The 24,097-nt window shown below is 39.9% G+C and overlaps 2 protein-coding genes across 13 annotated transcripts in view; both read right to left on the bottom strand.

Annotated features, from left to right (window-relative positions):
- Positions 1–205: 205 nt before the first annotated feature.
- Positions 206–14,770, bottom strand: brca2 (BRCA2 DNA repair associated). 2 transcript variants are annotated; one of them, XM_042486453.1, is made up of 28 exons: positions 14,658–14,770; positions 14,179–14,277; positions 13,687–13,908; positions 13,461–13,524; positions 13,254–13,306; positions 13,127–13,155; positions 12,910–13,021; positions 12,771–12,826; positions 12,174–12,264; positions 11,390–12,043; positions 5,902–11,277; positions 5,557–5,655; positions 5,386–5,455; positions 4,792–5,291; positions 4,513–4,703; positions 4,220–4,407; positions 3,926–4,096; positions 3,065–3,225; positions 2,853–2,956; positions 2,621–2,776; positions 2,391–2,538; positions 2,205–2,317; positions 1,916–2,114; positions 1,656–1,822; positions 1,406–1,544; positions 1,070–1,326; positions 725–868; positions 206–629 (listed from the first exon to the last, which is right to left on the bottom strand). In XM_042486453.1, the coding sequence occupies exons 2-28, from the start codon at positions 14,231–14,233 to the stop codon at positions 285–287; spliced, it is 9,864 nt and encodes a 3,287-aa protein (XP_042342387.1). In that variant the 5' UTR covers positions 14,234–14,277; positions 14,658–14,770; the 3' UTR covers positions 206–284. The 2 variants fall into 2 exon arrangements, with proteins under 2 accessions (XP_042342387.1, XP_042342386.1); XM_042486452.1 differs by having other exon boundaries at positions 2,853–3,225.
- A 591-nt stretch (positions 14,771–15,361) lies between these two features.
- LOC121943725 (protein furry homolog) overlaps positions 15,362–24,097 on the bottom strand; it is a 72,608-nt gene continuing 63,872 nt past the window's right edge. For 10 of the 11 annotated variants that reach the window (XM_042487325.1, XM_042487318.1, XM_042487319.1 and 7 more), the window contains 9 exons: positions 23,073–23,213; positions 22,118–22,281; positions 20,798–21,005; positions 20,283–20,432; positions 20,098–20,196; positions 19,921–20,004; positions 17,678–17,788; positions 17,374–17,579; positions 15,362–16,794 (listed from right to left, as the gene is read on the bottom strand). In XM_042487325.1, the coding sequence (XP_042343259.1) occupies positions 16,536–16,794; positions 17,374–17,579; positions 17,678–17,788; positions 19,921–20,004; positions 20,098–20,196; positions 20,283–20,432; positions 20,798–21,005; positions 22,118–22,281; positions 23,073–23,213 (1,422 nt within the window). In that variant the 3' untranslated portion in view covers positions 15,362–16,535. Of the gene's footprint in view, positions 16,795–17,373; positions 17,580–17,677; positions 17,789–19,920; positions 20,005–20,097; positions 20,197–20,282; positions 20,433–20,797; positions 21,006–22,117; positions 22,282–22,422; positions 23,214–24,097 lie in introns of those variants that run through there. The other variant, XR_006105864.1, reaches the window with a different exon arrangement.

Genomic DNA, 24,097 nt, shown 5'->3' with positions numbered 1-24,097 from the left:
CCTCAGTTTTTGTCCTCAAAGCCAGCACAAATAAGGGATTATGGAGCTAAACTGCAGGACTACAATTCTAAATTTGCATTTAACATACAGAACTTTACAGACAAAACACATGGACTGATGAGAACAATGTAGATCAGCATGAAGTGATAACAGCAAGATTTCTGTCAAGTGATTTCAACTCTTTAATAGTTCCAGTGAGATTATAAAAGCAACCATAACGTGTGCCATCACAGCCTTTACATTCAGTCATTTGTACAGTTTTTAAAAGTCACAGTCTCACATACCTACAGTAAATCACCAACATGCAATGCCTGCGTATCAATCATAGCCAGCTCCTCATCATTCACCCATTCGTCCTCCACTGGTGTAATGACTGGAGTCTGTACAGTTTTTAAAGTGCTAGGTGTCCCTGACCTTCGAGGGGGGTTGAAAGTCTTATTTACACACGGAGAAGCCATTGAGACCAGATGGGAGAGAGGTGGTGGAGACGGGACACGAGACAGATAGTCCAGAGCTCTCTTCCTCTTCAGGGCGCAGGGGTCTTTCTCAGTCGAACAGTTTGCTGCGGAAGGTTTCCTGCTGACCGGTGTGAAGGACCCGAGGCTTCTGGCTGGCTGCTGAGACATCACCTGCATAACAGGACACATTTGTTTTTTTAAATCAATATGAAGTGGTTCTGAGAGTAAGTGCATTAAACAGCCCCACAGCAAATACATAAACTCACACGTGTTTTCGTGTCTTGTCTTCTGATTGTTGCAGAAGGTGAGGCTCGTGTTTGCAGAGCCGGAGAGGAGATGGACCTCAGGCCATCAGATTTGACTAAATGTGAAAGCTTCTCTTCAGCGATGGGAAAGAAATTCTCCTGACCCTAAAACCACAAGATGCTAATTATAGTTATGTCATTTTCACATGCACAATTTTGTATCTGAATGCTGATCAACATGGGTTTGTTTCTTTTCAAATGTGATATGAAGACAAACAAGGTATAAAATGCTTGATAGAGCACAATATGAAAGACTGAGCAAAGTTTTTGAAGCACATCTTCTGCTTTATAGTTAGGCAATTTTACCTGGACCAGATTTCTGAGTTGACTGAAGATTTCCTGCAGGTGAACTTCCTTGGGGTTTGTTGAGAAGACAGTCAGATCTCCAGCGTACACAACAGGAGTGGGAGCTGTGGACTGACCTCTCAGTTGCAGGTTGCTCAGAGCTAACAGGGCACGTGGTTTTACCCAATCATCCAAGCCAGACTGGGCAAAGCTGCTGAAACAGCGCACTTTTACAAAGTTCATTTTCCCATCGGTCAGATAAAATGCAGGAGAAAAACCTGTGTTCAAAAGCACAAACAATCATTTAGTAATAATATAATTATTAAGGCAGAAACAGTTAAGAAAAAAAACACCTACCCTGTCCATCTATGATACTGATGACATATCCTGCGAGATCAACCTCTCCACACAGCGGCTGGAATTCTGTGTTCTGAAGATCCACAAAATGGGTGGAGACCCTCGATTGAAAACGTGTTGATAACCATTCCTGAGAAGCCTGAATAATTAAACAAATCACAAACATTATAAATTATTTTTGTCATCCGTCTCACATTTCTAAACACTGACAAATACTGAGTGTGCTAAAGATAAACAGTCCCCATGGTACCTGTAGGTCTTGAAACTGTGTTTTCTTTGTACCAGTTAGCTGAAGAGTTGAGGTACCGCCAGGTTTCTTTCCATCCGAAGTGGCGAGATTGTACACTTTGTATCGACAGCCTTCCTTCAGTAGAGACTGAAGATCTGAGGGAGGTCGCCAAAGGTTCAACTGGTAAACTAAAACAAACAAACAAACAACGATATTTTAATTCAGTGTTTGAGTACTCAACATCCCATGCATCAAACAATGAATAAAAATGACAGACACACCACTGCCGGGTTTGTCGCTGGAGTCAGCAATGCAGAGTCTCCACACAGGTGTAACGTCCCGTTTGGGACAGCTTCCTTCACTGTCCTCTGCATTTTCTAAAGCTCGTCGGTAGCGATCCTGCAGCGCTGCCTGCTTCCTCTCTATCAGAGAACGTCTGTAGGTTTGTAGACTCTCCAACTGCTGTTCACTCAAATGTGCCTTGAACATGTACGTAAAATAAGTGTCACTTTAAAACTCTATTCATAAGAGAAATTCCATCAACAAACTGTAAAGTACATTTCTTATCACCTCGAAGTAAGCTGGGTCATCCTTCACTGCCTCATAGAGCTCCTCTCCATCCTGAAGACTTGCAATACTCTGACGACTGATTGTCCGTCTTCTACGTTGAGGTTTGTTATTACCTAAAGATGACAATTTCGTTAAAACTCGTTCCATTTCAACCTATACTTAACATGATGAAAACACAATTCCCACCTTTGTCCTCCTTCTCAAATTCAGCTTGAATCCTGGCAAACAGGATCTCCATAGCTTTTTGTTTGTGGCTGTTGTATCGTCTTGCCTCCTTCTCTTCTGCACGAACAGAACGGAAGACAACGCCTCCATCTGGTTTCCTCTCCATCCACTGGGAAACATTAAAAACACACAGTCATATGGTGTCATAACACGAACCTCCAGGAGCAACATCGATGTAAGACTAAACTCACTTGTATTGGGTAGCTTCTGAGTATAATAATGTCCACACATCCTACTGGTCCTCCACTGCTGTACAAACAGGAGACAGGAAGCAGAAATGGCCGTGGATCTCTGTGAAATCCCAGTTTAGTATTCCATCGTGCAGGTCTGCTGCTATTGGCACAAATCTAAACACATAAACAATCAAGACTTATCCGGCTGCCTTGTGGAAAGAGAAGAAATTGTGCCCTCCCTCTAAAATACCTTTAACATGAGAGATTCAGGAGCCTCCAGAGGGGAGCAGGCATCTTGTGATCCCATCAGCTGAGCCCCGTGGATGATCAACTTGCCACCAACAGCCACTCGACCTTTGTGAAGCATGGCAGTCAAAGGTTCATCCAGCTGAGCTTTAATAGCATACCATCCATCTGTCAGCCAGACAACTGCAGATGGGTTGTCAGCCTTTGCATCAGCACCTTGTGGAGTCTTGGCGTCATTGAAACTCTGCTTGTTTAGGGAGTGACCCCTGGAGACGACCCCACAAACGCAGAGGACCAGGGTTTTGGCGGATGTATCGTCCTTCTCCATGATCTTTCTCAGAGCCGGCCTGCGGCTGTGGTCCACCTCCACATCATATCTGATACGTGTAAAATTAAATATATGCTTTATCGAACAGGCATTTCAATAAAATCACCCTTAAAATGTACACATTTAATAATCTTGTCCATATTAATTACACTCATTAAAAAATGTAATTGAAAAAAATATATTTTTTCGCTCATTTCTTTTCATTGAATGATTATAAAATGTAATTTATCCCGCCTCAAATCACAAAATGGCAGCAGGACATGTGTAACACCATTGTTCGTTCAGGCATATATTTGCACGTATTTTGCAACAGGATGTGTGGATGTTTTGTCAGAGGTATACTATGCAGGATTGTTGGTTACTGTTAGCAAAAACGCTTGACAGTGAAAGTCAAAGTAAAAGCCAACCTGATTCACTCTAGTTTCACCTTGCTATAGTCACATTATTCCAGCATTGTGTCCCTTGAATTCCCGCTTCTTATGGCCTGGCCACTGGTCGCTACCTGTTTATGAAGCCCTGACCTTCCCTGAGCGCTATGGGTTGCACACCCATAAACGTACTGAGCGTACGAACGTACAAATTCTGCAAGAAAAAAATACACCGCTCCACACTAGTGGGTCATAAGTGCTGACTGAGAGCAATTACTTATGAAAAAGTCAAATTCTGCATGGTAAACCTTTAAGCTCATGATGAAATTAACTTCAACTTAAGGAAAACACTAAACTGAAATAGCTTTAATCCTACATTACCTGTACTTCAGCTGGAGGAGAACCTGCTCTGGAGTGAGACAGAGGCTGCCCATTGTTTCTGGAAATGATCTTTCCATGGACGCCTGCTTCCACACAATCCATCTGTAGTGATTGTGCACCCACTCCTCGCTGATCAGTTTTGGATCAACACCTGGGGTGTCACATAATGCTCTGTTGATGGTGAAGAACAAAACAATATTCAGCACAGCAGTCTGATACACCTGGTTACTCAGACCTTACAATAGGTTCAACACTACAAAGTCTGGTTTAAACTCAACTAAAGTTGAATAATACCTATAAAACTCTTCCTTCCCTGCAGTCCCATCCTTGCTGGGGATCAGCCATCCTCCATCAGCGAGCTGAACGCCACCACCGTCTATAAATGCTTCCTGTTTGATAAACTGTCCTAAACTGAAGCGAAAAGATTCTGCTGTTTCACTGGTGATCTTAAACACATGCTGATGAACTCCGTGTCCATACAGCTGAAAAACAAGAACATGAACATGTCAGAAAGCTTATTACGTGACAATGATCTCATATATAACCAAATAAAACAAAACTGACTGAATAAACAGTTGTGGCCTTGCCTGTTTTTTGCTGTATCTTGCAGGAGACTTTCCATTCACTGCAGCTTTTAATGGTATCCTCAATACTCCTGAGGTTTTGGTTAGAAACAAACTGCCTGGTAAAGGTCGAATGGTCTGGCGCTTCTTTTTTCTGATCCTCATATCTTGCATATCACGGGCCAGCTCTATGTTTTGAAGATTCTGAAACATGGCTGCAGACCATAAACACATCATTATTTTACCTGCTGTGCAGAATATTCACAGTGTTACATACCGACTTAATTAAAAATGTCACTGCACCTTGGCTTGCAGACAAAGTGTTGTCCACAAGTGATACCTCTGCAGCAGAGTCCTCTGATCCACACCCAACAGGAAGCTTTTGATTATTCATCAAATAATCATTTGGAGTGTCAGCCAAAGCCACTGTCTGAATGTCTTCTTTGCTTTTATTACCAGTTTCATCTGTAGTGCTTTGTGTGTTTTTAGTGGGCAGTACAAAAGTGTTGCCGTTAAAGTGCGTAGCAGAGAGATGGCGGTGTTTATCCTCCTCCTCCTCCTGTGGTTTAGAGGAGATCTCTTGAACAACAGTTCTTTGTTTTTTGAATGGAGGCACAAATACAGAAGGTGTTCTTATTGTGTCCTTAAGCTCTGTATTCTTGCGATGCTCAGTCTTTGCATTCTTGAGGAATGGAGGAACAAACACTGGCGTCTTTGAATGTGCTGATTTTCTGTTTCCCGGAGTTGAGTGTTGTGTTGTTGTTGTCTTCTGCAACGTGGTTTCCACAGAGTTTTTTCCATTCCTGCAAAAAAGGAAAAAAGAAAAGAAAGAAAAATCACAGAGCCGATAACCTGTCAGCCACGTAAAAACACGGTCAACAATTACAGGCAACATACCTGTGTGGCCTTGTGATGTTTGGTTTAAGAGAGTCACTGTACTGGAAAACTCTCCTGTCTTTCATTACACCTTAATTAAGAACAAAAACAGATAAAATATCAAAAGTTATTTAATTTTATGTGAGAAAATATGTGTTTTTCAGATAATTTGTTACTTGACTAGTGATTTACCATTTGGAAAACTTTTTTCTGGATTGAGTGTTGAACCTCTTGGACCATGAATAGTCCTGTCGAATTCTTCAAGTAATCGTCTTTTCAGGGGAGGCTGACCTAGAAGAATATTTCAAATCAGAAAGGCATTAACAGTCATTAACAGTCACAGATTAGGACTAGTAACTGTCTAATCCCATAAAGCTAAAATAGTCAGGACTTTGGCTGAGATTGCAATAACTGTTATGAAATGATTTTGTTCAAATACTTCTAATTCAATAAGACCTAAAAACATTCAGAAAATCCGTGCATCATTAGCAAAAACATATCATCCTACTTAGAATTCTGAATAACACAGACACTTACCCGTCACATCTGGGTCCTCCACTGATCTTTTCCCTGTTCCCTTTTGTTCCTCTTCAGATCTGAAGCTGGATTTGGGGTTATCTTGCAGTGGTACATCTTCTAAAGTCATTGAGAGACTTTGGCCAGCTAGACCTTCATCTTCTAACAAAGCTTTAGTGCAGTCCAGAGCTTCCTGGGCGAAAAACCTTTGCTGGGTGTCAGTGCAGCCACTTAGATTAAGTGACTTAAAGTTTAGGACTGAAGACTCTTGTGGCCTTTTGGCATCAGGTCCCTCGCTGCTGATTGTCTGATTAGTTTCATAGTCCAACATGCTTGACATTTCTTCTCCAGGGTTGTCATTGAGGTTGCACACCCCTGATGGATTTGTATGTGTCTTGTCTTTAATAGAAAAGCAACGAGGTAAACTTGGATTTTGAGAAGTTTCGTTTCCATGGTCCATCTCTTGCAAAGGTTTTAATACCCGAGGGGCATTGAACTTGTTCTCTTCACTGGCTGTGGTGAGATTAGAATTTGAAGTTATTTTTACTTTTGATAAATCAGATTTATGGGGGCCTCCTGGATATGAGTTTGAATCACGATACTCTCCATCATCAAATTCTTTCCAAAAGTTCTTTGCTTTCAGCAGATTGTTCTGTGACACATGGACTTTTGCTCCCCCTGCAGTTGTGAAACCACAATGCATTTTCTCTGTATTTTCAGCATCTCCTTGTTTCTTGTCACTGTTCCTTGTGTCTGAAGCAGCAGGGATCTCTGCACTGAAAGCAATGTCACTAAAGAGAGCTTTTGCCTTCTGGCGGGCCTCAGATGAAAATGCCACTGGTTTACCACTGGCTGCAAGAAATCCACTATTCCCCGGCAGTGGACTGAGAACTTGCATCTTTGGATGTGATGGGTTCACATCGACTCCATCCTCAACTCCATCACATTCATTTAACAAAGTTTTTGCCTTCTTTAGGGCTGCGGATGAAATAGAAACTCCTTTGCCACTGGCTGTCTGAAATCCACCGTTTTGTGCTGGAAAAGTACTTTGCTTTTGTTTCAGATGTTTGTTTGTGTCCTCAAATGTAGCAATTTCATTCAGTAAAGACTTTGCTTTTGTCATTGCATCATCTGACAAAGATACTTTTTTCCCACTGGCTGTACAGAATCCACCACCATTCGATTCATTGATGGTAGAGGAACTTACGTTCTTTGACGTTGGGTTCAATTGGGAAGAAAGAGGCTTTGTCATCACAGATGGGTTTCCATGTACAGAAGCTGCTTTGAGAGAATCCGATGTATTCTTAAAAACAGCTTTGTGAATCTCCTCATCATCAGGGTGCAGCATCCAGTGTCCACCTCCAGGCTCTGCATAAATGTTTTTCTTCTCACCCCCAGTTCTGCTCATGGGTGCTTTTCTTTTGCTATTGTTATCATCCTTAATATCACAACCCTCAAAGAAAGAATCTGTTTCTTGCATTGCTTTTGCTGAAATACAGTCACCATCAAATTCTTTCAAAAGTTTTTTTGCTTTCAACAGACTGTTCTGGGACACATGGACTTCTGCTCCCCCTGCAGTTGTGAAACCACAATGCATTTTCTCTGTATTTTCAGCATCTCCTTGTTTCTTGTCACTGTTCCTTGTGTCTGAAGCAGCAGGGATCTCTGCACTGAAACTGATATCACTGAAGAGAGCTTTTGCCTTCTGGAGGGCCTCAGATGAAAATGCCACTGGTTTACCACTGGCTGCAAGAAATCCACTATTCCTGGGTGGTAGACCAGGAACTGGCATCTTTGAATGGGGTGGCTTTATATCAACTCCACCCTCAGCTCTTTCACATTCATTTAACAAAGTTTTTGCTTGCTCTAGGGCTGCAGATGAAATGGGAACTCCTTTGCAACCGTCTGTCTGAAATCCACTGTTCTGTGGTAAAAAAGTATATTCTCTGTGTTTCAGATGTTTGTTTGTGTCCTCAAATGTAGTACTCTTATCCACTAAAGACTTTGCTTTTGTAATTGCGTCATTTGACACAAATACTTTGATCCCGCTGGCTGTACAGAATCCACCACCAGTGCTTGATTCATTGATGGCAGATGAACTAATGTTAACTGATGTGGTGCACAACTGAGCAGAAAATGGCTGGGTCATCACAGATGAGTTTCCATGCACAGAAGCTGCTTTGAGAGAATCCGACGTGTTCTTAAAAACACCTTTGTGAATCTCCTTATCATGAGGATGCAGCATCTCTTCATGTTTTATGTCTGGTCCAACATTCACGTTGTCAAACTCAATGCATCCACTTCCAGGCTCTCCAGAACTACTTCTCTTCTCACAGCCACTTCCACTCAAGGGTGGTGTACTTTTCTCATGTTTGACCGCCTTGCCATCAATACTGTTCTCAAAATCCCAGTCCTCAAAGAAAGCATCTGATTCTTGCATTTCTTTTGCTGAAATACAATCATCATCAAACTCTTTCAAATGGTCCTTTGCTTTCAGCAGATTATTCTGTGACACATGGAGTTTTGCTCCCCCCGCAGTTGTGAAACCACAATGCATTTTCTCTGTATTTCCAGCATTGCCTTGTTTCTTATCCCTGTTCCTTGTGTCTGAAGCAGCAGGGAATTCTGCACTAAAAGCAATGTCACTAAAGAGAGCTTTTGCCTTCTGGAGGGCCTCAGATGAAAATGCCACTGGTTTACCACTGGCTGCAAGAAATTCACTATTCCTGGGTTGTGGACCAGGAACCTGAGTCTTGGAATGCATTGGTTTTACACCAATTTCATCCTCAACTCCATCACATTCACTCAACAACAGTTTTGCTTTCTTCAGAGCTGTAGATGAAATGACAACTCCTTTTCCACTGGCTTTCTGAAATCCACAATTTTTAGGTGGTAGAAGCTGATTGTGATTGGTGAGATGACCTGTTCTTAAAGCATCTCCTTTCGGTTTCAGTTTTTTGTTAGTGCCCTCAAGTGTATGAATTTCATTCAAAAGATGTTCTGCTTTTTTCATTGTGTCAGCCGAAATGGAAACTTTTTTCCCACTGGCTATAGAAGAACAACTATCATTTCTCAACTCATCGATGGCAGATGAGCCAATATTCTTTGATGTTGTGCCTGAGAGAGATGAAAGTACCTCTACAGTCGATGAAGGGTTTCCATTGAAAAAGGCTGCATTTGTTAAAGCCGCCATATTCTTAAAACCAAAATTGGGAATCTCCTCTTTTTGTTGTACAACCTCTGTAAGGGGTGCAGCTTGACAAGCATTCCCATTTTCAGACTCATTGATTGGTTTTTCAGGGAGCTGTACTTCCATCCCTTGAACATTTAGATATTTTAGGAGGGTTTTCTTATGAATGACATTTCTAGACAAGGGTGCTTTGCTCTCTTTTTTGTTAACTGACATCCCAGTGTCAGTGTCCATTGTGTCACAGTCTTTGAAGAAAGCATCTGCCTCTTGCATTGCTTTTGCTGAAATAGAAATATCTTTCCCACTGGCCAGCTGGAACCCACTTTGACATGTGGTTGTGTCCATTATGTTGTTTTTCAAACTTGTTGTGGCGCCTTCATCTCTAATGCCTGTGACTTGTTTGCCTGAACAGACATACTCTTTCATGTTGGATAAACAGCCCTGAACCGTCCTTTTCTTATCATTACCATAAGCTGTGGACTTCAGAATATTGTTATGATGCAAGACGGTACCATTGTGATTATCAACACAGCGCTTATGCTGTGTTTCAGCTTCAGTTTTGCTACTTTGCTTGTCCGGTGGTTTTTCACATGTCACAAGATTGTCCTGTAAATCTGCAAACAAAGCTCTGGCTTTGCTCAAACACGTTTTTGAGACTCTCAGAACATTTCCTCCAGCGGTCTTAAATCCCACACCAAGCATTAAAGGATTCTTGTTCTCCAGGTTGCTTGTTTCAGTGTGCCCAGCTCTGTCAAGATTTTTGGGTTCAACTGACATAATACTGCTGCTGCCTTCAAAGCTATGCTTTGAAGAGGAAGACACATCTTTAGTAGAGGAATATTCTTTTTCTACTGGACTTGACAATGGCAAACCTGTGGATTTACTTGTGATGTTGGATGTCCCACAGTGTGTTTCAACATGTGAAACTAAGGTCATGTTGTCATGCATCACAGGTGCGGCCACTTGCTTTTCAGCTTCTAAGCTAAAACTGTCGTCAAAATCTATACCTGAAAGAAAATCACTGTCAAGTTCTTTGTCAACTTTTTGAGGAGAGGTGGCATTATCTTGACTATGTTGTTTTGGCTTTGCAGTTCTGAACTGTGTAAATTCAAACTGGCTATCCGCTTCTTCCAAAAGAGTGCAAAGCTCAGTCACGTCAGCTTTTTGTGAAGCTGTTAACTGGCAACTGATATCCACATTTTTTTCGGTTGTAGAAAGTGGCTGGTTCGATTTAGTGGCCTGATTATTCACTGATCCATGACCCACACTGATTTCTTCTTTAATGTCACAGGCACATTTGGCGGGCTTGTTGCTTGTAGTTCTTTCCCCCTCAGTCTCTTCAAAGAGACGCTTGGCTCTCTTCAGGTTGGCCGAGGAAACGTTTATACCCTTATTTGAAGCTGTTTTGAATCCTGATGTATGGACGGAAGGAAGAGAAACTGTTGTTTTCTCTGGCAGACTGCCATGGACTGGACCATTAAGTGGAGCACAATTAATGTTATCAACAGTTCCTTTTGCACAGCTCGGTAGTTGTGCTGATGTGCTCTCTATGTTAGACTCACTCTCTCTGCCAAGTCCTGGCATCTGGTTTTCCTTGATTGCGCTGGGCAGCTTGGCATCCGTTTCAGCTTTTTGTACAATATGATCCAAATGTGCTTTTCCATTTCCTGTATTTGTAGACGTGAAAGAAGAGGTTCTATGAATGTCAGTTTTAAAGTCTGTCCACTGTTGACTTTGACCACTGATCTCTGAGCTGGGAAGAACAAATGATGCAGTCACGTGAGTGCTATCTGCAACAGCAGACTGGAACCCACTGTCACTTATTGTGCCCTCATTGCAGTTCTTTTGATTAGTGGTAGAGACATGTCTGCTTTCACTGTTGCCATTGCAGTCACGGTGAGGGTTTGCTTGCATTGCTTTCTGCTTAGCTTGTTTCATGGCTGACAGACAAGCTGATGGAGAGAAGCCCTTTCGAGTAGTGTCCTCTGTTCCTTTACTCAGATTACTGGGGTCTAACATTTGACTGAAGTCTTGTGCAAAATCTTTGCAAAGCTGTGACATGTCAAGATCCTGGATTTTTGCTTGGACAGATGGAGGTAGATTTTCTTCTGCAAGATTTGCCTGTTTTTGCATCTCATTTTTCCCAATACTGCGAATATCCGCTTCATCTCGGGCTTTCTCCAACTGCTTCACATGAACACCTTGTCCTGAAACAAAGTATCATGATAAAAACAGATTAATTAATTTTTAAAAAAGTGTATTTTTCCATGTTAATAATACATAATCTATTATAGCATTTTTACACTTGAGAAATGTTACCAGAATCTGGAATCCCTGGTGATGAGTCCATCCTCTGAGACCGTGTGTCTTTTCCTTGAACTTGCAGTTTTGAAGTCACAACAGTGTAAACAAATTTTCTTTTTTTCGTTGTAAATCCAGAGTCTGGGGTTTTCATCAGTGGCCTGACCGACAGGCCAGAATCAGAGTCACTTTGCAGTTGTCCTGTCAACACTTTGTTTTCCATCTGTGTAGCACAATTACTATCATGGCAAGAAGTATCCACAGTACAAGGTGGAATTTCAGATAAACTCAAAGGAGACCACTGGGTGATTGCAACATCTCCAGTTTTAATGGGTGGGGATGAAGGAAGAATGCCATGCTCCTGATCAGCTGTTCTCTGCTCACTGGATTCAGCACTGTGTGCATTGTTGTCCGTGTGCTCTTTTGTAGGAATAATTTGCTTTCTTTTGCTTCTGTCAGTTTTTGCTTTTCTCAGCGCTGAACTACTTTTGGTGAAAAATAAAGACAGAACATTTTCAGCTCCATCAAGAACACTTGCTACTGCACTGCGAATTTCTCCATCTTCAATTGCATCTGGTAGCTTCTGTTTCCAAACAACACCACTCTGATTAAGTGAACTTTGGGGGGAGTCGTGGGGCTCTGGATTCTGACTAGCTTCAGGGGAAACAACACCTGTTGATGATAGATCAGAAATCAGTATAATTTCGCATTATGCATCTAGAAGCATGTGCAACAAATAAATAAATCTGTTGCACTACATGGTTATGCAACTGATATTCAGAGCTAGTGCACCACACAGTACCTTGGTGGACAGAGGGCATGTCATCATTTTTGGGTGACACAGTTCCAACTTTGGATGCATTTGAAAGAGAGGGGAAAAGCTTCCGTACAAACTAAGAAAGACAAAACACAAAAACGGAGTTTCAGAAGCAATTTCAATAGCCACACCTGTATTTCCTGGTTCAATGTAATGGCATGTTTCTAGGGCTGACATATTGTGGTCTATACTGAAGTTTTTTCTGCATGTGTGTATGTTGGGACACCTCTTTATTATATAACCTGGAAAGTTCACTACAGAGTTATAAAAGAGCGACAAAAAAAAGTGAAATTCTCATGCCCTTTTTCTTCCTCTTGATTCCTCATCTATTCTCATTTAATATCATATGATGTGGAGAATTTGTGTTTTCAGCATATTACCTTTCTTTACAATGTCATATAATAGAAAATGAGCATATTATTTTTTAACTTGGACATTTCACACAAAACAACAACAAAACAAAAACAAACAAAAAAACTATTGTGTCGCTGATACAAAATCAAAAGTCAGGTGCGCATACAACAGAACCAGAGACTCAACTTTTAGCAACACTCTACAAATTGTAAGGTCTATTGGTCTCACCTCAACATTTTTGTCTGCTGAAACACTCACAGGACAGGGACTCTCATCAGTTTTAGCTATGAAAACAAGAAGACACACTAATCATTTAACAAATCACAGATAAGGCTTTTTAAGACAACCACCTGTGTCATTTGCTTACATAAAATCAGAGTGGATGGCACTGCTGGTGGGGTATTTAGAGAACTGGTCCATGACATGTCAGGATGAATCTGTGCTCCGAGACTTTCAGATATATGCTTGGCATGGCCCACCTGTATCATTAAAAAAGAAGAAGAAGAAAGAAGAATAAAAACGTTATTTATTACAAACATTCAAAAAGTGGAATTTGACATCACTGTTGGAGTCAATACACTTACTGGGGATTTTTGTGGGGTATGAAGCAGATCTGTATAGATGACAAAATCAAATAAAATAACCAGTGATTATCAAATTGTTTTTTAATGTAATTTAAACAGATGAAATACACATACACTTGCAGCTTACCAAAACTGTCCTGATACTGAGGCTGGGAACCTCCATATTTCTCACCTGGAACCCTGTGCAGAACAACCATCAAGAGTTAGCCTATGTATAAAATCAATATTAGTTCCCTATTTACTTTAACTGAACAGCCATTGAAGTAATAATTATGCAGAAATGAATTTACTCAAAAAACAACAACCAGCAGTGTCTCTGAATGGTTGCACTCACCCCTCTTTTGACACCCGAAACAAATATGGACTTTGCGTTGCTGTCAATGGCAATGTTTCTTTTTCTAGGACGTACCACAGAGAAACATCATTTTTAGATACAATGTCAAAAGCTTATCAATGCAGACACAAGCAAGATATAATACTTTCCAACAATGACTTACAATATCCTATACAGACAATCCATACTCCTGATTAGCATATTCTTGAACTAATTGCAACATTACCTTGTTCAAAAGTCAATGATTGCTCATCCTCAGTTTCAGGTGACACAACTCGACTGCGTCTGAAAACTTTGGGTGTGGAAAACAGCTGACTGTCAACAGCAGGTGTTTTAAAATGTCCCTCTTGGTTAGCACACAGGTCATCTTGATCAGAGATACTTTCCTCATTAGTGAACGTTTGAGCTGTCAATGCCTCAAACCAGTTGGGGTCCAGTGGTCCCAACTCTAAATTGTAAAATAATTGTAAAATAAACAACAACAACAGTTTATAGATCAGTGAGAAGTTCACAGCCTCCAGCATACAGAACATTATGTTTTGTCTTGAGTCTGCAAAAAAAGTATCATTTCATGATTATGCAAGTGGATTTCAAGGTTGGACGCAATATCAGGAACAGCTGTACAATGTAATGCATTACAACAGTCCATCCTGAAACATGGACAATGTTTTGTGCAGCTTATAATGTTAAATATTTTTTGAGACGACTATTGTCTTACCTTTCCAGATTTCATCTTTGAACGTGTCGTACATGGTTTTTGAGGGTAAATCCATTCCAGATAGTTTATGTAATCTCTAAAGTTTGTTACGTGGCACACCTGAGAAGAGAAAGCTTTCATCATGAATAAGTTAAAAACCAGGCACGTATCTAAGGTAAGTTAGCTTTAAACTGAGCGATGAGTTTCCCCAGGGTGGGCACGGTCAGCTTAGCGTTAGCTGCTTTTCAAACACATTAGTTTACGCTAACGTTAGGTAGCTTGATCGTAAAACTGCTTATGAGTATTTGTCGAGAGGGTTAAGTTAGCTAACGTTTGACTCACAGCCGTAGAAAGTGTTACAATTAGTTGCGAATGTCTAAAAAACCCATAACTTCAGTTTTTGATTGTAATTACAGTGAATGCTTAACGATGCTCGTTCGCAAAAGGAAACCAGACGGCAAAAGTAGATTTAGTTTAAATTTAAGGTTGTTCTAACTTACCATGTCGGCGTCCGAGAGTGTTGACCTTCATGTCGCGATCAAAACTTTGACAAAATGTTGTCAACAAACCAAAAAAACCCGAATAACGGAGAGGTTTCACTGCGAGTAAACCTGCTAGCTAGTTTGCCCCTGCTACAAAAACAAACCTCGCGCGCCGCGCACCGGAAGTCAGCACGACTTCAAAATAAGAGTAATGTTAAACTAAAAGGCTTAAAATATAAAAGGTTTAAGAGCGGACGAGACTACAGACTGTATATGAAGATTATACACATTCTGTGTAAGAGACACACCAGGTGAAAAAATACTAAATAATAAAAAACACTGATCAGTTTTGAGATGTTGATCTTCTTTCAGAATAGTGAAAAGAAAACAGGCAAAATATGCATTTAGGTGATAAGTTCAGATTTCTGTTCTGTAAGTTTATGCAAAAACTGCCTCTTTAATCAGAATGGTTTATTTGCATATTAAAACATAATTTAAACATAATATTTCATGGTGATATCTACTGATTGAAATGTTTACCGTTTTAAAATGTAGTTCCTCATTTTTTGTGTAAAATGTATGGAATGGAATGCTTTGCTTAAATTGTTTTTGTTATATTTCCTAAATTCAGCCTTGAGGATAAGCAGTCAGATACCATCCACGGTCCTCCTGCCAGAGGTGATTTCAGCACAACATACATCAATAATACATCATACAAATTCCAAAGTGAAACCACAGTTAACAAACGTAAGTTTATTTTATTGTTACATAAGTGTACAGAACATCAAAATACAGTACATTGCAAAGGCAGTAGTATTTACAAGGCGAGAGGCTACACAAATAGTTCTTGTGAAAGCTTTACAAACAGGTAGCTTATCTCTTTCACTCTACATGCAACTCATATTGTAAGTTCATAAAAATACAATCTTATGAGCTTGAGCAAAGCCCCAAATTGCACTATGTACAATTATTCAGTTAAAATAGTTTCTGTATTTGCTCATAAACATTACTATTCCACTTTATAGTACATAGAATATGCAAGCTTGGCAGGTTTAACAGATGAAACAAAATATTGTTTTCTATAAATCTAGTCTGATAAAAGCATGTTTTTCTATTGCAAATCGTATTAAATAATTTACCTAACTGCTAAAAGCTGCACAGTTCAAAGGTACAGTAAAATGTTTTTAAGTAACAGATAACCCACACAGCAGCATGTAGTGTACAGGTTTGGGAGACCTTACAGTAGTTCTGCAGCATGTTGAAGTAGTTAAATGTGAACAATTTCCGTAAATCAGGATCCATAATTCCATCTGTGATGGTTGTCAGGTTTATAACACACACTCGAGTACCCACACACAACACTAACACACAAACACACACAAAAAGACCCACGACTTTAACCAGGTAATGATGCCTCCCTTTTTCTGTACTAACAATGTTCATGTTTTCCAATGCTATGATATTCAAATACATTCTTTCAGGATACAGTAAGTCTTCCACTTCTGTGTAGGATTGCACATTTTCCCTTGACAATTAAAACAACATAACTGAAAGAGAATCACTTAGCTTTGGTATGTCATTTGTTACATGTGAAAATAGCTGACCTCAGTAGCAAGTGGTCGCTCTGTGACAAGTTCTAATATTAGTGCAATAAAAGCCAAAATTTCTTTGCAACAGCAAAGTCAAAGTCCTCACAATAGTAATGCTGCACATTTGAAGATCTGACTTAATGACATTCTGATGTGCTCTGAGCGAGGAGAGGAGAGGGGGTTTGGTTATTCCGGGGAGAGAGCAGAGTGCTTGTTGAGATGATAGCAGCAGCCCCAGACGGGATCAGGGCTGGACGTGGGGCAGGGTGCTGTGCAGGAATGGGTGTCAATCGCTGCCAGACCGCCATCAAAGAGTTGAGCCTGAAAGCCTGGAGTCTGGGAGGAAAGCTGTGATAGCTCTGTGGCCTTGGGCTCGTCGGATCATGTCCCGAATCTCTCCGTTAAGTTCCATCAGCTTGACAGAGATTTCTGTCAGGTCCTGTTTTGAGCCCACCAGTGCAAAAGTTCCTGTCTGACCCAAAGTTTGATGTCTGAAGTAGATGTTGAGTAAGGTCTGGACCTCGTCCTCAGAGTGGCTGCCGAAGATGTCGTTGGGCCACCTTGTTCTGCAGTGAAAAAGGAAAATGTTTCTTGTCTGACTGGAGACATTTTTTTTAAACCAGAATCAGAAATATTTTATTGATCTGGAGGGGAATTTGTGGTTTGTTGCAGTCGCTCTGATGCCAAGCATAGAGAGTAACAGAAAGAGGAAATAAGTACCAGCACAGAATACGTAAAAAATATAAAATATTAAATAAAAATACAGTAGTAATAAAAAATAACTGGCACAAATATGTAAATATTAAAAATTATAAAATATGTATAATGTGCTTAGTGTGTAAAGTGTGTAAAATATAAAAACTGTGTCATGTGCTAAGTACAATGTATAAAACTAGTAAGTATAATTAGAAATAGAACAAATTTGTATGATGCAACAATGTACAACAAAACATAAAAATAATTAAGAACAACAATAGGAGTAGGAATATATACAATATGAGTAACATATGATTAATATAGCCTACATTCGAGACTTGAAAGAATATTGCACATTTGAATAATTGCACAGAAGACTGCTGTAGCTGAATGACTGCACACATGATGCATTTCTCAAATACAGAAAAACAACCCTTTTCTGTCCTCACCTGCACTCACGAATGTAACGGATGGCCATTGGAAACTCGTTGTTCTTCAGACACTCGAGGATGGCCTGCACAGCCGCCTCAGAGGAGCAGAAGGTGGGCTCAGAGCAGGAGCTCTCACGGACAGAAACCTCATCATTCGTTACCGAGGCTGCTGCTGCTCTCAGGCTGCTCTTCAACTCATTTAGCTCTCTGGACATATTTGTAAGCTAAAGGTTGAGTGGGATAAATATTAAATAGGGACATGAATTAGATGGGTGTCATGGTTCCAAAAAGCAGAGGGCTAGCAAATGCATGATGCACTTACCTCGGGAATAGAGCTTATTGCATGGACCTGTTCAATCATCTTACAGTAGGACTGAAAGAGCAGCAACAGCTGAAAGTGGAGTTTGTAGAGTCTTTGACAGAGCTCCAGTTGCTAAAAGTGAAAGAAAAGTGACTGTTACCAAATGGCCCTTTTATTGGAATAGGTTTCCCTTTTTTGTGTGCATTTAAACTGTATCAAATATTTATAGAGTTCTACATTTGGTGGATAACATACTCACATATAACTACTATAGAACCACGTCTAAATGTCAAACCTTCTGCAGCTATACAGAAGACTTTACAAATGTTTAAAATGGGATTAAATAAGACAAAATCTGCCTTTAAAATCTGAAAATGACCATTAAAAAGAGGAACAAGTCTTTCCAACTTACAGCCAGAGATTCCATTTGCTACAAAGCAAGCATGTTATAGGACAGAAAAGAAGTAGGGAAAACAGAGAATCAAAAGAGGGGCATGCAACTCCTCATTATTTCCACATGAAAGAAGGTGAAAAGTATTAGCACAGGTCATTTTTATTGGCATGCAGAGAAGGAGAAAGTGAGGGTTGGTGTATATGCAAATCAGAACTGAAAAGACGGCTGGTAGTCGCCATGAATTAAAGGTTCCCTGTGGAGTTTTTAACTTTTAAGCAGCACTATGTTGGTGTTTTTTCTGTGAGTGGGTCTCTTTTTTGTTTAACTTGCGCATGCACATACAGACGTGCATGCATGTGCGCACAAGAAGTTGGCCCAATACCCAGTCCTGCAAATGGTGTTACATTATTCAACTGAGCTACAGGTGGCGGTGACACACTAAGATATTCTGCAAAGCATCTACAGATAGAGGCAAGAAAAAGACTACAAGCTAGTTAACATGATTGAAAACAATGCTGGATTGAAAATGCAGGATGCACAAAATGTGTTTTGGTGAGTTAACTGAATGTTAACATAATTTTTGGTTGTTTTTGAAAAAGAAAAAAAAACTCACAGGGCTCCTTTAATCAAAACGCCACATGAAAAAAAGTGAAGCAAAGTAAAGATTTTGCCCGTTAATTAGCACAAATGCACTTACTCTGGTGGATATCTCTTAGCTATCAAGAGGCAAGTTTTAGCAGCAAAACATTTCATTTTGCTGTTTCCGTTCCTCAGCTGGGAAGTGAGCATAATTGTTTTCTTCTAGATCAAATGCAACATACGATAACTTGCTCTCATGCCCAGCAAAGCTAAAAAAATGATCACAATGCACACTGGAATGAGATAATCAATGTGACGAGCGGCAACTCAAGGTTGTCAGAAACTTGGCATTTACATAGTGTGAGAAAATTAAAGGTAACACTCACAGAGCTACAGTATCACACAGTAATCGCAATGCAGAGAGCACAGTATGAAAAGTCAGTTGAGGTGGAATCTTTAGTATTTTCAGTCATTTTTGTAATTACATTTTTAGCCAACATGTCCATTAAAGTGTTTTTCCTAGCTTAAAAGGCCAGCCGCTCCTCAGGAAACACTTAGCTGGGGGGCTTGAGAGTGCTTCAGAGGTACAGTTTTTTTTTTTTGGCTGAGATGCTTTGGTTTTGTCTGGTTTCTATGAGAAGGAATATCTGCAGGGGTAAAAATGTTGGCACGAGGTACTTATTCTGGAAATATGCATGGCTGAGGCAAGTGGGTTCATGATAAGAAACACACACACACACACACACACACACACACACACACACACACATATATATATATACAGTATATTAACCTATTTCTCCTCCATTGCTGTTGTTTTTTAAGCACTTGTAAAATATGGTCATTTGTGTTATTTGTCCTACCCCTCCTCCACTGTGATTGGATGGCTGGGTGAAAAGTGACACTGAAAACACAGTGTTTTATCTAAAGTTGAACAATTTTAACTGTCTGTGCTCAGTAAAAAAATGCCATGCAGCGCTCAGCAAAGAATACCTGCTCAGTGCTTTGTCACTCTGCTGGCATTTATAGCGTTGCATAAATTCATCGTACTCCCATTGTAAATAACTTTTAAAAATGTGCTGGCCTGAAGAAAAAACACTTTGGTGGACAAAGCCCCTTATAGAAAAGGATACTTTTTAAAAAAAAAATTATACAGCTTTTTTTGTGTGTGCACACTGGCTGAATGCTTAGCTAAACCACAAAAAACACCAAACCAGCGTTTTATATTATCATTACATTATTATTTACCATCAGAGTTAAAGCTGATATTCCTAAAAAGTGAAGCCTTTACCTTGTTTTCATGCTCGGCTGGTTGACATGTTATCACAGTGCCTCCAGCACTCCGGGGAAAGGTGGCCTTACAGTTGCTCAACCACTGTGAGAAAGATGACAGAATCACAGCTTAAACAACTCAGTGACAAGACACAGATGACATTCAGACTTGAGGGCATAATAATATATGTCTTACAGTGATCGCTGCCTCCTTTCTGTTGTTGTAAGTGTCGAGATACTCCTGAAGTTCCAGCACGCTGAATTTCATTTTCTCCAGGAATCCATAAGACATAATCTGTGAAAACAGAGTTTTGTGGCTGAATTTGTCCGACTACTACCAAGATGTCATACTGTTAAACTGGAAATTCTCAGGTTACTTACTGTGTCTGCATCAATAAATAATGTCGGGCACTCTGAGCATGATGTCAGCATCTGAGAGGACCTCAAAAGCTTTGATCCTAATCCTCTTAGGCTGTCACCGAGGTAACTCACAGCGTCACAGGTCAGCGAACAAAATTTGGTCTGGATATTCTGAACACAAAGTAAAATAGGCTGGCTGTGATACCGTCAAAGTCACTCCTACATCATTTTAGGAACTCACAGGCTGTCATTTTTTTTCTGAAATTCTTCATTGTCAGCTTTGGTCAGTGAAGTGAACAACATCCGGTTAATGAATCTGTGAAGATTTTCAAGCTGAAGGCATCCACACTGTGCCCTCAATTTGTAATCAATCAGACCTCTTCTGAAAGGAAGCCTCTTTCTCTAAAGCTTAATGAGCCAGATAACTAATCCTGTTACGCTTTCAGTTTAATTATTCAGTTTGAGCAGGCACATTGTTAATGGAATTTAGGTCGATGCTGGTTACGAGGTGTAATATGTCTGTAGTGCTGTAATACCTGAAATAGTGAAGAAAACACATGAAACGTGTAGACGGCACATGATCCGTCTGAGTCTGACACAAGCTGGTTTATGTGACTTCGCCAGGCCTCCTCTGCATCATCGCACACTGCTGGTTGGAAAGCTGCGAGAATGGCGGAGAAGAAGGGTGACGGTGGCGGTGAAGAGCGAGGCTCCAGCATGTCGTCTCTCTCCTCCTCAGTGAGACTGAGTGGACATAAAGTCATGTTATTAAAGGGAAACCTGACCAGCAAAGTGACCATTTGTTTCGAAATTACTTGCCATGTTATCATGAATTTTCTTGCACGCCTTCACAGTGAACAGAAAATCCAAGAAAGACGAAAAATTCATCATGAATTGAAGTAGATGAGGGAAAACATGGTTATAAACTCTTATACAACTCGTGCAGTATAATCCAAGTCTCATTTATCCAGTCATGTGCTCAGTACTTTCCCAAAGCATGCATTTTAGCTAAAACATCATGATTTAAAACACTTCTGCCTAGAAGTAGCATGCCCTGAATGTGCCTTAGCAACAGCAACTGTTTGTACTGGCATGTTTGAAATCATAATGTATAATCACAAATTCATGTGTTTGGCAAGTACTGAGCACAGGACTGATTAAATGAGACGTAGGTTATACTGCAGTGCAGGAGTTATGTGAAAGTTTGTAAAAGGATGTTTTGATATAGTTTAGCTCTTGTTTAGGCCCACATTGACTTTAATTCATGTTCGCCTTTATTGGATTCTTCGTTCACCATGGAGTCATGCAAGAAAAAACGAGTTTTCTTCAAGAATTCAAGGTATTTTGTGGGTAAGTATTATACAAATCATTTTTTTTCAGGTGACCTATTCCTCTGACAATGCCATTTTATGTAAACTTATGTATTCTGGCTTCCTATGGCTTCAATTAAATAGGATTTAAGAATGAAATTTAAAACTAATTTTACAGTAGCCAAAACTGAAGGAAAAAAATTAATGAACTAAAATCAATTACCTAATTGCCTATCTGTGGGACAATTTTAACAAATATTTATTGTACCATATGCCATAGCTTTTTGGCAATGTCATTGCAAAAGGCATTCAGTATTTAAAAAAAAAAAAGTTACCCATTATTTGGAGCTTTTACAATGCAACGTCAGAAAAACTTGAGAAAAATCCTTCTTCCCATGCATTATTAAGACTTTTGAAAGAGTGATTTAAGACACATTAACACCAATTAAGGCCTTTTTTTAGGATCAGTGGATTCTATGTCTTATAAGACTTTTTTAAGAATCCTCGCGAACCCTGTTATTATTGAGAAAAACTGTGAGTGGGTACCTGGGTAAGCAGCTGTCCAGGTCCAGTTCTCCTTTGTAATCAGCGTGAACCATGTCCATCGTTAAACTGTCACCACAGTGAAACTCAAGGGGCAGCTCACTGATGGAGAGGGAGATGTCCTCCTCATGCACATTGGTGTCTTCATCTTCTTGTGACACCTCATGCTAAAAGAAAGCAAAAGAGACAAATGCTTCCTCAGCAAGTGGCAAAATTATCTAGAGAGAGACAGCATGCACTAAAGGTTAACATCAAACTGAAATATGTTCCCTCTGTTAAAACTTGATTATTAAAATGGATACACTAACCTTGGCGTGGGACACTATGGACACTCCTTGTGGTGCTTTCTTTTATTTGGTAAATGTAGTGTGCATAAATTGTGCCAATTATTATAAATTAATTTCATTCAGCCAGCATTGTGGCCCTGCACACTCATGTTTGGGGGCAGGCAATGTGTAAACCTTTCTTGACCTCCCACATGCCAAGAGTTTTTAGTTGATGCTTAGAGCCACCCACACAGAAGCAATAGGTATACACATTGCCTTAAACAGACATACACAGAAAGAAAGAGACTTATATTTTTCTACTGCTGGCTACGACCCTCTAACGTCCCCAGACAACCTCTACAAAAATTAAAATAAGGCACAAACTAGCCCAAAGCGTTATAGATTGCCTGCTTGCAGGTTTTAGTTCATTCCCCTTTAGCATGCAACAACTAAAATATCAAGAAAAGACCGGCTCATGCTCTACTCTGAAGAGATGAAACGCAGAAAAGTCACAGTGCCACAAAATAAAATAAACACCGAACCCAAAGCACATAAAACATCCAAGACATCTCACAAGGAAAGATGCTACAGAAGAGCTCCTATTTGGCAAAATTAGTGAAGAACTCTAGTATAGAATTGCGATAGGAATTAGTATTTCCCAGAATCTCTGACACTCTGAAGCCCTTATTCACCCGCTGCTTCGAGTCCTCTGGTAGTTGGACCTCGAAACTGGGATTTTTGGTGTTCAGGGGAGTTGAATCAGCTGATGTGTCAAAAAAGGCGGAGGGAGAGTCCCTGTTACTGTTCTCAGCTGTCGGAGAGAGGTTGACCATCTGTAAGACACAAAAAGTAAAAAAATGTTGGAGGCTTTTCTAAATATCATGAGTGCCATTTTTTAGTAAACATTGAAAAATTCAGTAAACACTGAAAAATTATCTGGAACCATATAAGAGACACAAGTATTTGAATTTGAACAGATACGGAATACTTAGTATTGAATTTAAACAACACTGATTCATAGCATCAAAATGTACTTCATACAGTCTATGATCTAAATATCTTAATTTAAAAACTATGCATCTGAATTTATTTGTTCTAAATTGACTGCTTTTAGATTTTAATTTGAAATTTCAAAAAAAAAAAAAAAAATTCAGTTTTTAAAGCTGCAAATCAAGACATTTTTTCACTTTAAATATTAGGTATTCAGCATCTGTTAAAATTCAAATACTCATGTCTCTTACATGCTTCTATAAAAGCAGAGCTCAAAACACAGTATTGGAAACTGTAAAACTGCAAATTTTACAATGCTCCTGAATTATCTGTAAGCACTGACAGGTGCTGACCAATCAAGAACAAGAGATAAGTGGGTTGACAGCTGTGTGGCCACATGAGCTTTCCATCTGCCGCCAGTTTCTCAAACTTTAGTTAATACTGCATGAGGACCAGTGGTCATGGTATAACAGAAACGTGATGCAAACAACACAAGAGATGATGCAATAGTTTCTTGCTCTGTTAGCAGCCTGTGGATACGGCAGTGTTCTTAACATCCTGCAATCTGTGTTGGACCAACAAGCAGCACATGGATGATTTTTGCTATTTTTAGAGCTGTTAACATGTGGTCCTGTGGTTGATACTGGAGGAAAATCTACAGGATCATTTAAATCAAAAGGCCTTATTCCCTTGAGAGTGTAAATGTGCTCAGCAAATAAATTATGAG

Source organism: Plectropomus leopardus, chromosome 5, assembly GCF_008729295.1.
Source record: "Plectropomus leopardus isolate mb chromosome 5, YSFRI_Pleo_2.0, whole genome shotgun sequence".
NCBI classification, from domain to species: Eukaryota; Metazoa; Chordata; class Actinopteri; order Perciformes; family Serranidae; genus Plectropomus; species Plectropomus leopardus.
Note: the sequence above shows the minus strand (reverse complement) of the source record. Positions and strands in the feature narration are given on the sequence as shown.

Excerpts from the sequence above, each read along its gene's own strand:
- brca2 (XM_042486452.1), bottom strand. The coding sequence starts at position 14,233 with ATGGATTTACCCTCAAAAACCATGTACGACACGTTCAAAGATGAAATC. Across the intron at positions 12,827-12,909 it reads GCCATCCACTCTGATTTTAT|CTAAAACTGATGAGAGTCCC; the intron begins GTAAGCAAATGA and ends TTGTTTTCATAG. Across the intron at positions 2,115-2,204 it reads ATGACCCAGCTTACTTCGAG|GCACATTTGAGTGAACAGCA; the intron begins GTGATAAGAAAT and ends TACATGTTCAAG.